Genomic DNA, 17,599 nt, shown 5'->3' on the forward strand with positions numbered 1-17,599 from the left:
TGACTTTGACACATAGGATCACCAACCTTTTTGAAAGCAAGAGCTACTTCTTGGATACTGATTAATGCGAAGGGCTACCAGTTTGATACACACATAAATAAATTGCCAGAAATAACCAATTTGCTCAATTTACCTAATAAATAAATCTATATATATATATATATTAAAAAATGGGTATTTCTGTCTGTCATTCCGTCGTACATTTTTTTCCCTTTTACGAAAGGTTTTTTTGTAGAGTATAAATGATGAAAAAAAACACTTAATTGAAATGTTTAAAAGAGGAGAAAACATGAAAAAAAATAAAAAATTAACTTTGAAACATAGTTTATCTTCAATTTCGACTCTTTAAAATTCAAAATTCAACCGAAAAAATTAATAGAAAAACTAGCTAATTCGAATCTTTTTGAAAAACATAAAAAATAATTTATGGAACATCATTAGTAATTTTTCCTGATTAAGATTCATTTTAGAATTTTGATGATATGTTTTAAATAGGTTAAAATCTAATCTGCACTTTGTTATAATATATAACAAATTGGATCAAGCTATATTTCTAATAAAGACAAATCATTATTTATTCTCGATTTTCCAGAACAAAAATTTTAAAGGAAATTAAAAAGACTTTGAAATAAGATTTCAATTTGATTGTACAGATTTTCTAGATTTGCCCAAATTTTGGGGGGGAATTTTAAATCATAATAAGTTTGAAGAAATATTTCACAAATATTCTTCGTCGAAAAAACAGAAGCTGAAATAAAGAATTAAATTAAAATGAAATTATTATTCTTTACAATAAAACAAAATGTACTCAAACATTGATTTAAATTGTCACGAAAGAAGAGGAAGGAATTTAATAGGTGAAAAGGTATTTGAGTTTAAAAATCCTAAAATCATTTTTAGGTTGTATTTTTTTCTCTAAAATTGTCTTTCTGAAAATTATAAGAAGCAAAGTAAAAAAATAAATGAATTTATTTAAACAAGTGAAGACCAAGTCTTTAAAATATTTTCCTGGACTTTCAAATTCTATTTGAGTTTTGTCTCTCTTACAATTAAAAATGTCGAGCAAAGCGAGACCAGCTTGCTAGTAAATAAATACAATTCAAGAAGTGGAGGCAGCTCACTGGTAAGTGCTGCTATTTGATCTATTTTTAGAACAGGCCAGCGGGCGACTCATCTGGTCCTTACGGGTGACCTGGTGCTCGCGGGCACCGCATTGGTGACCCCTGATCTAGTAGAACGTCAAATTAGCACTTAATTAACTATTCAAACAGTGTTACTGTTCAAACTGTGCGCCATAGACAAAATATTACATTTACTTGTTAAATGCAACCGCTGCTTTGGTTTTTGATGAATAATAAGGCCTACTACGCTACTGGATTTTATTGTTGGTGATTAAGGTGATACTTGGGGAGCAAAGTGTTTACTGAGGTGGTAGTCGGTGAAAAAAGTTTGAAAACCAGTTCTTTAAAGGATTGTTTACCATTGAAGCTATGAAGAGTGTATGGTTCGTTCATGCGGTCACCAGCTTGTTCCACAAAATATTAACACATTCGATCAAATCTAAACTAAGACAGCGACAGAACAAGTTTGATTATTTTTTATTTATTTTTTAATAAACACCTTTACGTAAAGCTTACCACAACAAAAAAAACATGTGCCCCGAAACATAAAACAGAGAAAAGGTGTTTACCTCACATGGATCCTGCTGGTGTTACTTTTAAATGTGATCGACAACGCAGTCCTTGCGTCATTGCGGTCCGCTATTTGTTTCTGTGCAATTCAGAAGTTCCGCTCGTCTTTGGTGATTTTGAGAAATAAAGAAATCTTTCATACAATCAAAAAAATTAACAGTATTTTTTTTTTTTACCATACTTCGACAGATGTGTAAAGAATTACAAAATTAACAAAAAATATGCGATAATCAATGTCGTAACCCAATCTATTTTTGTTGAGGGTACGACCAATATCAGGATCCGGAATAGTGTTTATAATTAAGGCATATTGTCATTGGTAAGGTATTAATATTTGATTTCGTGTTTTTTTCCAACTGACTATCAATAATTACAATAACTGACTACATTATTGACATGGTTCCGTCCACCGAACTCACTTCTGGTTCCCCCTCTGACGTCATCAAAGTGGTAGCGTCCACCCAGGGCGCCATTCTCCAAACAGTCCTTGTTGTTGTTGTGTGGCAAACAACCAGTGGTAAGTCCGTATTTTCTTCATTTATTGCTAAATATACCACCCAAGACTTTTTATAGATGCGTGGTAAACATATGAATTTTGTAATGTTTGGTTTGCCGCTAGCTATGTGAATCACACGGTATAGTATTGATCATTTTGGTTATGAAAATACACGATGGGCGGGGTAGTTTTCCACCTGATTTTAATTCGCTAATCAAAAAGACAAAATATTTTATTAAAGCAGTAGTTCTTAACCTTGTTGGAGGTACCGAACCCCACCAGTTTCATATGCGCATTCACCAAACCCTTCATTAGTGAAAAAAAAAAAAATAAATAAAAAAAAAAAATATATATATATATTTTCCTAATTCAAGACAAAGTTATATTTTTTTGGTAACACTTTAGTATAGGGAACATATTCTAAGTAACAAAGACTTAATTTTGTCATTATCTGTGGTCTGGATTATGTTTTTGTTATTTTTTTGTTAGTTTTTGGACTCTTTTAGTTCCTGTTTGCGCTCTCTTGTTATGTTTGGTTACCATGCCGACTTATGATTTTCGTCTGCCTCTGGTGTTCGGACCGAGCACCCGTTTGTAATCGAGACCCTTATTTAAGCCTGTCTTTGCCAGTCAGTCGGCCTGGCGTCATTGCTTGTTTTCATGCGATACCACAGTTCATGTTGCTCGATTCATGCTGTGTCCACATAAGTCTTGTTTAATTCTTGCCACAGTTTCGTGTTTGTTCAAAGCCGTAGTGTATGTTTGTTCGTTTCATGCCACAGTAATTCGGACGTTGTACTGATCCGTTGTGGTGAAGAAGGAGCTGAGCCGGAAGGCAAAGCTCTCAATTTACCGGTCAATCTAAGTTCCCATCCTCACCTATGGTCATGAGCTTTGGTTCATGACCGAAAGGATAAGATCTCGGGTACAAGCGGCCGAAATGAGTTTTCTCTGCCGGGTGGCGGGTCTCTCCCTTAGAGATAGGGTGAGAAGCTCTGTCATCCGGGAGGAACTCAAAGTAAAGCCGCTGCTCCTACACATCGAGAGGAGCCTGATGAGGTGGTTCGGGCATCTGGTCAGGATGCCACCCGAACGCCTCACGAGGGAGGTGTTTAGGGCACGTCCAACCGGTAGGAGGCCACGGGGAAGACCCAGGACACGTTGGGAAGACTATGTCTCCCGGCTGGCCTGGGAACGCCCTGGGATCCCCTGGGAGGAGCTAGACGAAGTGGCGGAGGAGAGGGAAGTCTAGGCTTCCCTGCTTAGGCTGCGGCCCCCGCGACCCGACCTCGGATAAGCGGAAGAAGATGGATGGATGTTTCATGCCACAGTTTTGTGTTTGTTCCACGCCATAGTTTGTTTGTTTACCTCATGCCCTGCCAAGATTTATCGAGTTAATTAAATATGTTCCTACCTACTTAATGACTAGTCAAGAGCCAATATGTTACTAATTTGCATGTTAATAAGCAACTAATTAATGGTGAATATGTTCCCCATACTTAAGTGATACCATGTTTTTTTTAATGGTGCAGAAATTGAACATGAACATCACCTTCTTCAAACAACAAAACTAAGACAGTGCATAAACTCACAACAAATTACACACCTGCAAATCAGTCAGCTGTTGCTGTATCCGTAATACGCCGATAGGGAGAAGTTTTGTATCTACACGATGAGTCGGGTGTGTTTTTACCTCCGCCGAAACCCTGAGGTCGACTCACCGAACCCCTTGGGTTCGATCGAACCCAGGTTAAGAACCACTGGCTTAAAGTCTTACTCTTTGCTGTAAGTCAGACCTGGGACTGTATAGCTCGATTTGTAGAGCGGCCGTGCCAGAAACTTGAGGGTTCCAGTTTCTATCCCTGCCTCCGCCACCCTAGTTACTGCCGTTGTGTCCTTGGGCAAGACACTTTACCCACCTCCTCGCAGTGCCACCCACACCGGTTTAAATGTAACTTAAATGTTGGGTTTCGCTATGTAAAGTGCTTTGAGTCACTAGAGAAAAACGCTATATAAATATAATTCACTTCACTTGGGCAAATTAAGGCCCGGGGGCCACATGCCGCCCTTTAAGTATTTCAATCTGGCCCGCCGGACATTCCCAAATAATTATTTTCGATCTTTAATTTATGCCATTATGATGTGCAGTGATGTTTTCAAATAACCCTAAGTCTTGAACTATACAAAGTATTTCAATGTTTACAATCTGCGCTTTTGCATGTATATACTAGTTACTATGGTAATTAATTAGTTACTATGGTAATCTAAGTCACAGCAGCTCAGACGAGGCACCAAGCAGTGTCAGCTTAAGATGCGGGTGTCAGGGACACGTGTGGAAGGAGCTTTTCACAACAAAATTCTATAGCTTGGTGATGTAGCAGATTGTTTATTGTATGTTTACCCTTTGCGTTCATATTTTACTGTTTGTCGCATTTTTGACGCTTTTTGCTTGATTGTAAAATATGTCGATCGAGAGGGTGTGTGACGTTCATATGTTGTCAATATTCAGTGTTTTATCCTTCCTAGAAAAATGTTAAATTCCATTGCGATTTTTTAAGGTGGTCTGTCAAAGTGTTTTCAGCATTCAACCAGACATTATTGTGAGGTGTAGTATTAGTGTTCCTGAAAATAGATATATTGGCCATCAGACACATTTCTTTCTCTAGATTTGGCCCCCCCAGTCAAAATAACCGGCCAGGCCTGCTGTAAGTGTTTAATTCTGACATTACTAAAACATAGCATGTAACAAATGACAGCACCGTTAGCTCTAAGGCAGGGGTGTTAAAGTCATTCTAGCTCAAAGGCCGCATGGAGGAGAATCTATTCCCATGTGGGCCAGAATGATAAAATCATGGCATGATAAATTCAAAATAAAGACAACTTGAGGTTGTTTTCTTTCAAAAAATAAGCACATTTGAAAACGCACTAATCACAAATAATCTTACGGACAAAACACTTGAAATTTGTTGAAAATTCAGAGGAAATTGGTGCAGTTTCAAAAACAGAATGAGCTTAGACTTGGCCTCAGTGTGTCTACAAAGCCAGGATTAAACTTTAAATCAGTCTTTCTGGGATTGAACAAAAACACATGTAAACTATTTTAGGTATCATATACCTCCTTTGTCATTTCCACGCATCGATCTAGAGCTAACTCAACAAACCGTAAGAAACGGAGGTAAAAACTATTCATAAGGGTTAAGTTCACTTTTCTGGTGTTTGACAGAAACATTTCGGGGCAATGAGATGCCAAATGACCATGTGTTCCAAACAGAATTGATTGATTGAAACTTTTATTAGTAGATTGCACAGTACAGTACATATTCCGTACAATTGACCACTAAATGGTAACACCCCAATAAGTTTTTCAACTCGTTAAGTCGGGGTCCACGTTAATCAATTCATGGTACAAATATGTATACTATCAGCATAATACAGTCATCACACAAGTTAATCATCAGATTATATCCATTGAATTATTTACATTATTTACAATACGGGGGGTGGGACGTTGAGGGGGTTGGGACGGGTAGGTTGGGTTGCTATCAGCATACTTCAGTCATCGGACATTTTATCGAATGCATTTTATATTGAGATGATCACTTGTCTGTCGGGATATGTTTTGATATCGCTTTATCAGCCCAGCCCTATGCAGTACATATATTTATTTTGTCAAAATGGAAAGAACAAATTAGGGATGCACCGAAATGAAAATTTGTGGCCGAAGCCGAATAAAATTTAAACGCTTGGCCAAAGGCCGTATACCGGATACCGAATAATGATTGCAGTTTTTCACAATTTTTTTAATATTGCATAAATAGCCTAGAATAAATATTTAAACACGTTTTTCAAATAAAGTATTTTTTTATTGAATATTGGCATTTTTTAAATATTCCAGTAGCCTTTGCTTTTCAAAAAAAACACAAAATTTTTCATTTCTATTAGGCCTTCAAACAAAACATGCATTCCAAAAAAAAAAAAGTGCATTAAAGTGGATAAACCCACAACAAATGAATTATTGCTTAGCCACAGTAGATATGCTAATAATGTAAACAGAAGGCTCAAGTAAATCTCAATTAAGTGTGTGCTTGTAACCTCATACACTTATACAGGTACACAACATATCCCAACGTCACTGCACGTTGGTTAATTGCGTCACCGCGTCAAAAAATTGCGTCACACGCCACTATTCGGCCTTGTTTTTAACTCATTCCACCGAAGGCCGAATGTGGCTTTTTTTGCCCTATTCAGCCGAATATATTCGGTTACCGATTAATCGGTGCATCCCTAGAACAAATACATTAAGAAAGAAAAAATTACTTACTATAGCATATTGTTTTCACGGGCCACATAAAATGATGTGACAAGCCAGATATGGCCCCCGGTCCTTTTAGTTTGACAATGTTCAGGTGTATCTAATGAAGTAACCCTACAATGTTAGTTACCCCATGAGTCCTTACTAAACCTGTTGTTGTCATATGACTAGGATACACGGGGCAAGATTTCTTCATCAGGATGGAGAACATGAACGCAAAGAACGTTGAGGAGGTGAAATTGCTGGAAGACCAAATCAAGCATCTCCAGGCTGAAGTGGCAAACCTGCAAGAGCAGCAGAAAAACCACAGAGACCACACGTTATATTTCAGTGAACAAATGCAACATGCCCTGTGAGTTCTTATCCGTTTTTCAAATCAAAACACATTTTTCACACACACACAAACATATGTTCTATGGTTCTGCAAATGACGATGTTCGAGAAACGTGTTGTGTCTCCACAGGTCACATTTGCGTGGCCAGACGCTGCCAGGAAGCGCAGAGGAGGTATTGTCCTGTCTTAAGAAGGAGGTGGAGCAGCTGGAGGAGGATCTGCAGCGCCAGAGCCAGATGAATGGCATCACTCTCAACTGCTGCACCACACACTCACTGGAAAGAAGTAATACAATAATGTTTTATATAATAACTTAACTTCTGACCTGAACAGTATGTAGTATGTTCAATCAGTGTAAGTGATGCACTAACACTACTTTGGCTTTGTGTCTTTTAGGTAGTACTAAGTTGGTCCAACAGATGTGCATTTCTGGTCATTGCTCAGGGTTGGAGTTCCAGGTTGAGTTTCAGATATCAGAGGTCAAGGTGAGTCCTCCATGTTTAAAGTCTCAGGCCACATTGTAATGTTCACTTCTGATTGACTTTGTTGATGTAGTCATGTAAAGGAAATTTACGATGATTTTATTCGACATTTAACACACTTCCTCGTAGTCTAGGCCAGGGATTCTTAACCTTTTTGACCTCGGGGTCCATCTTTTCCACTACTATTAGTTAGTTTATTAAGGATCCCCATTAGTCTACACCGCAGTGGAGACTATTCTTCCTGGTGTCCAGGCAAAAAAAACATCACACAACCACAGAACAAAAGATTAAAATGCAGTACAACATGATCCAATAATAAATTGTCATAATACAAAAAATAACAACAACAAAGAACCAAAAAATGCTATTAAATTTTGTTACATAATATTTTTAATACCAAAGATAAAAATAGCAATATAAAAATATATATACTGTATACATTTTTGCAAAAATAAAACAAAGAACTAATGGCCTAAAACAGGGGTGCCCACACTTTTTCTGCAGGCCAGCTACTTTTCAATTGACCAACTCGAGGGGATCTACCTCATTTATATATATCATTTATATTTATTTATTTATGAAAGAGACATTTTTGTAAACAAGTTAAATGTGTTTAATGATAGTACAAGCATTTGTAACACATGTAGATGTCTTTCTTTCACAAAGACAAGAATATAAGTTGGTGTATTACCTGATTCTGATGACTTGCATTGATTGGAATCAGACAGTAATGATGATAACGCCCACATTTTCAAATGGAGGAGAAAAAAAGTTGTCCTTTCTGTACAATACCACATGAAAGTGGTTGGTTTTTGGCATTTAATTCATCCAGCTTCCATACACTTTACAAGAAAAATATTGGCGGCAAATTCCGTGGCTTGCTTGATTGACATTCACGGCACCCGAGGGTCTTGTGAGATGACGCTGGCTGCTGCCAGTTCATTATTATGAAAAAATGACAGAGAGGAAGGCGAGAAACACTTTTTATTACAACAGACTTTCGCGCCGTCCCTTCCGTCAAAACTCTAAAGGCCGACTGCACATTTCCTATCTTCACAATAAAAGCCCTGCTTCATGCTGCCTGCGCTAACAAAATAAGAGTCTCGGAAAGCTGGCGTGCACAAGTGATGTGCACGCCAGCTTTCTGAGGGATCGCTTGTGCACGCCAGTTTTCCGAGACTCTGTATTTAGTTAGCGCAGGCAGCATGAAGCAGGGCTTTTATTGTGAAGATAGGAAATGTGCAGTCGGCCTTTAGAGTTTTGACGGAAGGTACGGCGCGAGAGTCTGTTGAAATAAAAAGTGTTTCTCGCCTTCCTCTCGGTCATATTTTCATAATAATGATCTTGCAACAGCCAGCGTCATCTCACAAGACCCTCCGGTACCGTGAATGTCATTTAAGTGACGTCTTGGTGAAGATTGATGATCACTAATTTTTAGGTCTATTTTTTTAAAAGCCTGGCTGGAGATCGACTGACACACCCCCCGCGGTCGACTGGTAGCTCGCGATCGACGTAATGGGCACCCCTGGCCTAAAATATACACATTAGTGTACCAAAGACAAACAATAAGTGACGAAAAAGTATCATCCATCCATTTTCTGCTGCTTATCCAATAATCAATAAAATACCCAATAGTCAATAAAAACAGTCATGACATTAGGTACAATCTAGAATAATCTCTTTACACAATACTTCTCCTTTTAGTCTATTCTTAAAGCCCACTATGCTGGTGATTGATAGCAGATATTGTGGAAGTCTATTCCAGTAAGTGATTGCCCGATACATTACAGTGTTTTTCAAAACATCACTTTTGGGTTTAAGACGGGTGAGAGCACCTCTTTGGGCTAGCCTGGTACCGTAGTTGTGACTGTCTCTGGCAAGCAAGAGCTGAGAATACAGATATGAAGGTTTATGGTATGTATAGATGTTTTTTAAAAATAGAATCAAACTACACGCTAGTCTTTCAGCAACTTTCATCCATGACAATTCATGATGCATGATCTCAATGCCAGTCCTAAATGAGCAATGGAGAGCTAGTCTGGCAGCTCTGTTTTGGGTCAGCTGGATTTTATTTAGATCTTGTTTAGATGCATTAGACCAGATTGCTGGGCAGTAGTCAATATGTGACAATACAAGGGATTGTATAACTTGCTTCATAGTTGTGTTAGTTAAAAAATAGGCACTTCTTCTTATGATTGAAATGCTTCTGCTCATTTTTGTTACTATGTTTTTAATGTGAGTAGCCCAAGATAGTCTTTCATCTATTGTAACTCCCAGCAACCTGGCCTCTTTAACTTGTTCAACATACAGAGAGGCCTGGTACCCACTCAAATGTTAACACTGAATTAGTAATCTTACTCTTGATTTTAATCCTATTTAATCCTAATTATATATAAACTACTTACAGTGTACAACCTTGTCAAATGATAGAAAAGCATGTGTTAATCACAAATATTATTTTCAAGGCTTAGGTCAGGCTGATTACAAAAATAAATACTAATCAAATATACTGCAAAAGAAAACTGATGAAAAATAGCTAAATGAAGTGAATTATATTTATATAGCGATTTTGTCTCGTGACTCAAAGCGCTTTACATAATGAAATCCATTATTTAAGTTACATTTAAACCAGGGAGCAGGTGGGTAAGGTATCTGTTAGCCACAGAAGACGACTGTATTTGGTTTTTAGTTTTGCTGAACTTGCAACTATACGAGTTAAGGAGTGACAGGAGCTGAAGCCGAGGAGTTTTTTCCAGGCTGAAGCTTATTAAAATGTACTTGAGGTCCACGATGTCTGGACTTGTCTCTGGACTTGCCATCATCAGCATCAATCATACAGTTGCCCAACAGATTTCGTATGATGATGTCATTGATGACGGCCAAGTTCTAGATTGCATTTCACGCCTGTTGTTAATGTTAATGCCAGTTGTAAACCGGGAGAAAAACACGGGTTGAATAATCTGTCCCAGTCTGAAGACTAAATTCACATTATGTTAATTATCTGCTGTTTCACTGTCAGAGGTGGGTAGTAACGCGCTACATTTACTCCGTTACATCTACTTGAGTAACTTTTGGGATAAATTGTACTTCTAAGAGTAGTTTTAATGGAACATACTTTTACTTGAGTATATTTATAGAGAAGAAACGCTACTTTTACTCCGCTCCATTCATCTACATTCAGCTCGCTACTGATTTTTATCGATCTGTTAATGCACGCTTTGTTTCTTTTGGTTTGTTAGACAGACCTTCAAAGTAGGATCTATCACATGCCTCGTTTCACCAATCAAATGCAGTCACTGGTGACGTTTGACTCCGTTTCACCAATCAAATGCAGTCACTGGTGACGTTTGACTCCGTTTCACCAATCAGAAAGAACCAGGCGGTCACATAATTAACTGCACACTTTTTTTTTATATAAACCTTTATTTATAAATTTCAACATTTACAAACAGTTGAAAATAATGATCAAAGTAAGTACAAAATCCTTACAAAACAGCGCCAGGGGTTGTAAATTCAAAGTAACTAAAAAAGAATGCAAAACAAATATATATATAAAATAAACAAAGTGCAAAGCCATAGGCTCACTCAATATCAGTAAATAACTTAAATTTGGAACACAGCATCATCGTTTTCACAGCTTTTTGGTTGTTAGAGGTAGAGTGTTTTAATGTAGAGTTCTAAATCTTTTTTAAAGGCACAAAAAACAAGTTGGGTATTGAGAAACTTACATTTATGAATATAAAACTTAGCCAATAGCATAATGAGGTTGCAAAGGTGAAATTCATTTTCAATTTTTTTTTCACTACAGTGGAAAACCATATATATATTATTTAATATATATTATTGTTTTAGTTCCTTAAGAGATATTCCTTGCTCTGAATTTGTTCATTGCTATTTTTATGTTTTTGTGCATTACTTTTTGCCCTAATCAAAAAACGAACAGGTTACTCATCAGTTACTCAGTATTTGAGTAGTTTTTTCACAACATACTTTTTACTTTTCCTCAAGTAAATATTTGGGTGACTACTCCTTACTTTTACTTGAGTAATACATCTCTAAAGTAACAGTACTCTTACTTGAGTACAATTTCTGGCTACTCTACCCACTTCTGTTCACTGTATGCAAAACTGGTGTGTTGTCGTCATTGGAACTCTTCAAAATCCGTATGCAAAATGCGAAATAGATTACTGCAGGAATTTTTTTTAATGCTCCATAGAGTAGTTTTTTTTTTGTCAGTTTTCTTCAGGGATATTTCAAGGATGCTTATTAGATCATGCAATGAAGGATTTGTACAATTGGTGTTGATATATTGTATTTATATATCTTGTTCTTCTCTGTTCTTGTTGAATTTTCATATTTGAGATTACATAGTACAATAATACCAATAATAGATTGCTGTGTTGGTGGCAGGGTTTGGGGGTAAGTCAAGGGATGGTTCGCCCAGGGTGTAAATCCAGCCAGGACCGCCTCTGATGTATAGAATATGCTTTTGTGTGCATTTTGCTTCACAGTCACATTTGTTACCCATTCCTTGAGTCTGCCCGCAAGATGTTCGTTTCCAGATTGCGATCGATATAGTCTCTCCAAAATATCAGAATGTGAATTAAATTTACACTTAAAAACAAACATTACCGCTCTTTTTTTTCAGTGAATAAACTTTATAAACAATATACGTATATATTTGCCAGTCACAACATGAGGTACACATGCCCACTATTAAAAAAACCTGCCTTTATCAGCATTTATTTCACTGCATGTCACATGTCGGCGTTATTATGCATATGCCACGTTTGGATGGAAATAACGCTTTATTCTAGCTTCTCTTGCATTCCCTCAAATCAAGTCATAATGTTGCTGTTTTTTTTTATATTCAGCGGCTAAATCAATTTCATAGTGTCCAAAATGTAATGAAAAATAAACATGGACATATTTATTTTACACTGCATTTATTTTATAGATACAAAGCAGTCAGGAAGTAATAAAACGAGAGGGAATGTACAGCAAAGGGGAAGGAGGCTTGCCGACAGAGCATGTCCAAGAAAGAACGCATATGTGCGTCCACTTTACTGTGACATCAAAACGTAGCAAATCTTACAAAAGAATGCCAAACACTGCGGGCAGAGGTATCTAAAACTGCCTGCAAGCTCAGGCCCAAGTGCATGAACCTTATGATTTGACGCATCGGGATTGAGTAACACGAGTAACCAACATTGTAACAACATTTATAGGTCCAAAAGAGGAAAATCATCATCGGTCATCTTTAACAATATATGTTTAGAACTGTGGTTGTAAAACTGTACTGTATCATATAGAGCAGAGTTTTTCAACCACTATTTGCTTCAGCTCGCAGTATTTTTTTAACTGTTCATTTGTTCCACACGCCATTAGACTGTACAACTCCTCTCTGGGACGGGGGACGGGGGGTATTAGGATGACAGGGGATGCAAAACATTAACAGTGCAATACGTTTTCATAACATGGTCACTACTGCCTACTTTGTCTTGTTATATTCTTATTTTACTGTTATATTGTTATTCCCATTGTTTTTATTCTTTTTGTAATATTTCTCTATTTTGTTTCCTTTTAAACCCCCATTATTTACTTTTTACTTTTTTCTTTAAATTGATCTGCTGCTGGAATTTTAATTTTCCTGAAGGAACTCTCCTGAAGGAATCAATAAAGTACTATCTATCTATCTATCTATCTATCTAGGACAGTATGTCTTTTTTATGATGAATGACCACAATAGCAGGCAGACAATGACAGTGCTGCTTTTTAGTGGAGATCTGGTTTGTAAATAAAGTACAATTTAAATGTCTTCAGTCAGCAGTAGGGAACGGATGGACAGATGAAGGGAATGCATTGTCCGCCCCAAAGGGGGCAGCAGAGGTTTATCCTCACACATGTTAAGTAATGACTTGAGCAGCTGGCCACAGCTTCACATTTCCAGCGCTTTAATACTTGAGTGAATAAAAATGATTACGCTCCTGTAAAGTAATATTCAATTTAAAAAAAATTGTAATTTAAAGCATTGTGATTCTTGCAGCAGCAGTTACGAGAACATCTGTTTCACTGCCTCCCTGCTCCATCATGGCAGACGCATTATCAATTTCTTCCAAAGCCTAAGCCTGTTTTGATAGCAAGATGAATGATGTAGCTTTGCAACATGGAAAATAGACGTTATTTTTCAAAACTCGCCTCCTCTTGTCACCCTTTATTGCAACCTTTGATTAATATGTTTTTTGTTTTTTTTTGCCACATCATGATGGATCTTTCTGTAACCTCAATGTTTTGTTAGTAATGTAACCAGCAGTATTCTCCCACAACACATTAAAAGACTTGTCTCAAGGAAGGGTTCCATTTTTGAGGGAAGCTGTGTATTTTCTTTCTTCCTGTTCGGATGAAGCGGTCACACCTACTCTTCAAATATCTAAAAACAATACAAACATATGATTTAAAATGTCTGAAAATGGTGTCAATATCCAAGCAAATTGGAAGTGTGTTAAACTTTAAAAGTTCCACTGCATATACCTTGTTTTTAGTTCTTGTTTGTCATACAGGAGGGTGACCAATCAGAGAAGACAATAAAGAGTCTGAATGTGGTGATGGACGGCAGTGACCTCGCGAACTTCAGCAGCTTTCTTTCTGGGTTAGTGTTTTGTTCAATTCCTGCTTGCATGTTCTGCCTCATCCAAACGATCCAGGCGTGAGAGCCTAAGGAAAATCCAGCCTATGCACCGCTGGAGATGAGCAAGGTGTATCTCAAGGTTGCAATTTCACCACCTCGGGGCTCTTGACAGCCCTGTGAGCGTTTCAGCAAGTCGTAGCAGATGTGTGAAGTTCTATGTGCTATATATCTGAGGCCAAGCCACATCTGGGCTGTGTGGTGTTAGTCTGCAAAATTTTGGAAAACAACACATGGAAAAACACTGCGGATAATGACTGAGACACAAAGCTGCCTTCTTCAAACGCGTGTGAGAGACTTTTACATTGATCTTTGATGAAGCAGGCTGGATTTGGTCACAGTGTTAATGCACAGAGCCGGTGATTTAGTGATGCAGTGCATCTTGGAAATGGTTTACTCATGGGCTCCTAGAGTCGTGCTCTTGTCACTCGGAAGTTTGGGTCAAATGAACCATAAACCATTTTGGATCCCCGGCCCATGGTTGAAGAAAATCAGATGCAGCCTGGAGAATTTGTTTTTTTTCCAGACAGATAGTGCAAAGCCAAACTGCTCTGAGGTCACAGAAGCACATATCAAGCCACTCTCAGGCTGGCACAATTATGTGGTGAGAAATTAGAGATGGCAAAGTCTTAAAATGGTATTTGAAGTTTAAATTACCCCAGATGTACGGCAGAAAAGCGTTCAACCTTTTCATAAGTTCAACTTCTGACTACGCTGGAACATATTTGCATTGACAGTGTGTATGTTTTAACTGGTCCCACTGTGAAGATGCAGAGTGTCAAATCAAATCATTTCGAACTGTTGAGACCTCGCCACTTAAATAAAACAGCAGTGAGCCAGGGCACTCTCTCCCGCCATTATATGGAAGCCATGTTTCCATCAGCTCTACAGAATGAGGTGGAATAACAATCTGTGGAAACTTCACCCAGCTGCTGTCTAGCCCTGGGGTCTCGTGGAAAATTTTGGAAAGTCTTGAGCAGAATTGGTTTTCAGTTTCAACCCAAAAATATATAAACAAATATTTTTTTTTTTGCAGTAAATTGTATCAATTCACAATGTTAAGAGTTTTTTTCATTTGCGCTAAATGTGTTCTAATCAGGGTTTTATGCTGCCAAATCCCAATAACTAGTATACATGAGTGAGAACGGCCGATGCAATTTGTCAATGTGTTTATGGTGCGTGCTATTGGCTCCTATATCATCGAAAAAGGAACAATAAAATCACCTTTGTTTAGACGAGAGCTGCCACTAAAGATTAATAATCCTTTGATACATTTTTTGAATAGTCGACAAAATTACTAATTAAAAAACCTTATTTTGTCAGCACTGCCTAATGATAAATTGTGCTGGATGCAGGCTACTTGCTTTACGTTTACGCTTGCAAATTTTAAAAACTGAATTGTAATAGAAAGATTTCAAAAGAGGTTAAAGGTTACAAAAGGGCCTCCTTTAGCTGCTGTTGGGTATGGTACCAAATGTTGTCATTTATAGTCCTGGGATGTGTGTCACACTTCAAATGTGGGTATCGAGCCAATATCACAGAGCAGTGTTGTCCAAACTACGGCCGCTGGGCCAAATGCTGTTCACCGACGTCTTCAATTTGCCCCAAGGCACGAGTGCAATATGCAATTTGGCGGCATGGTGGGGTTTTTTCAGCGCCATTTGGTAGCCAATGGGGTGACTCCAGTTAGTGACCATTAAGTGTACATCCATTTGAGTACATTGCCAGCATTTACTTATATGACCCAATCCAAACAACCATACCTAGTCATGGTATACACTACCGTTCAAAAGTTTGGGGTCACATTGAAATGTCCTTATTTTTTAAGGAAAAGCACTGTACTTTTCAATGAAGATAACTTTAAACTAGTCTTAACTTCAAAGAAATACACTCTATACATTGCTAATGTGGTAAATGACTATTCTAGCTGCAAATGTCTGGTTTTTGGTGCAATATCTACATAGGTGTACGGAGGCCCATTTCCAGCAACTATCACTCCAGTGTTCTAATGGTACAATGTGTTTGCTCATTGGCTCAGAAGGCTAATTGATGATTAGAAAGTGAATTGTGAAGTGAAGTGAATTATATTTATATAGCGCTTTTCTCTAGTGACTCAAAGCGCTTTACATAGTGAAACCCAATATCTAAGTTCCATTTAAACCAGTGTGGGTGGCACTGGGAGCAGGTGGGTAAAGTGTCTTGCCCAAGGACACAACGGCAGTGACTAGGATGGCGGAAGCGGGAATCGAACCTGCAACCCCCAAGTTGCTGGCACGGCCGCTCTACCAACCGAGCTGTGCCCCCCCCCCCCCCCCCCCCCCCCCCCATGACCCCAAAAGGGACATACTGTAGGAAAAATGGATGGATGGAAGCACCAATCAGCAGAAGAAAATTTAAATTAAACCCTTGTGCAATCATGTTCACACATCTGAAAACAGTTTAGCTCGTTACAGAAGCTACAAAACTGACCTTCCTTTGAGCAGATTGTGTTTCTGGAGCATTACATTTGTGTGGTCAATTAAACGCTCAAAATGGCCAGAAAAAGAGAACTTTCATCTGAAACTCGACAGTCTATTCTTGTTCTTAGAAATGAAGGCTATTCTATGCGAGAAATTGCTAAGAAATTGAAGATTTCCTACAACGGTTTGTACTACTCCCTTCAGAGGACAGCACAAACAGGCTCTAACCAGAGTGACTCCAAACTTTTGAACGGTAGTGTAGTTAAAAAAAATCAACAAACATGGTCACACATAATAAAACCTGCTCTTTGAACTTAATGTACAGTATATTATAAAAAAGTCAACCAATGTAAGTGTGAATGTTGTGTATCTGTGTTGGCCCTTCGATGAGGTGGCGACTTGTCCAGGTTGAGATAGGCTCCAGCAAACCCCCCCCCCCCATGACCCCAAAAGGGACATACTGTAGGAAAAATGGATGGATGGAAGCACCAATCAGCAGAAGAAAATTTAAATTACACCCATTTAAATCCATTAGAAGGGAAGATGGGGACACAATGCAAAACACTTTCTCCACACTTATCCATGTTTGCCGCATTGAGCTGCTTGATATTTCTGATTGATTAAAAAACTTATAGGAGGTCGTCACAAAAGTAAGCAAAGTTTTAAAAGTAGTGAAGCTACCACCATTCTACTGAGAAATGTAGTTAAGCCACATAGTTTCACTACATGTAGATTGTTACTGCCCATCTGTCGCTAGTCGGCCAGAGGAGCAGCTGATACTGATTGGTTGGCGTATCGATCAGGTCATCTTTAATTTGCGGCATATTTGAATAATCTATTCATTTAAATCACAATAAAATTATCTTGGTCGTGTTTCTCCCCAAAGTGACATTGCCAACTACTGCCCAGGCATTCATTTATTAGGTGTCATTGTATCTCTTTGTGTGCTTGCTCTGAACTCAACATTTCAACCTTTACCTACATAAGTTTTTGTAGCTAAAATTGCACAAAATGGCCTTTCAGGGTGGAGGAGAACAGAGACCTCCTGCTTTTCTTCAGGACTCTCAGGACTTTCTCAGACAGAATTGACGAGCGACGGCGGACCTTCCAACACTTTCAGGTAAGCAAAGACACAGCTGCA

The 17,599-nt window shown here is 38.1% G+C and overlaps 2 protein-coding genes across 2 annotated transcripts in view; one reads left to right on the forward strand and one right to left on the reverse strand.

Moving 5' to 3' along the window:
* Positions 1-1,793, reverse strand: part of nol8 (nucleolar protein 8) — a 31,274-nt gene extending 29,481 nt beyond the window's left edge. Inside the window, exon 1 of the mRNA XM_061890724.1 lies at positions 1,691-1,793. The gene's annotated coding sequence lies outside the window, so the exon portion shown is untranslated. The remainder of the gene's footprint in view (positions 1-1,690) is intronic.
* Positions 1,794-2,096: 303 nt separating this feature from the next.
* Positions 2,097-17,599, forward strand: part of cenpp (centromere protein P) — a 109,456-nt gene continuing 93,953 nt past the window's right edge. Inside the window, exons 1-6 of the mRNA XM_061890834.1 lie at positions 2,097-2,208; positions 6,671-6,851; positions 6,963-7,117; positions 7,229-7,317; positions 13,875-13,963; positions 17,482-17,578. Of these exons, the coding sequence (XP_061746818.1) occupies positions 6,700-6,851; positions 6,963-7,117; positions 7,229-7,317; positions 13,875-13,963; positions 17,482-17,578 (582 nt within the window). The 5' untranslated portion in view covers positions 2,097-2,208; positions 6,671-6,699. The remainder of the gene's footprint in view (positions 2,209-6,670; positions 6,852-6,962; positions 7,118-7,228; positions 7,318-13,874; positions 13,964-17,481; positions 17,579-17,599) is intronic.

The sequence above is a fragment of the Nerophis ophidion genome, linkage group LG02 (assembly GCF_033978795.1).
Source record: "Nerophis ophidion isolate RoL-2023_Sa linkage group LG02, RoL_Noph_v1.0, whole genome shotgun sequence".
Classification (NCBI taxonomy): Eukaryota; Metazoa; Chordata; class Actinopteri; order Syngnathiformes; family Syngnathidae; genus Nerophis; species Nerophis ophidion.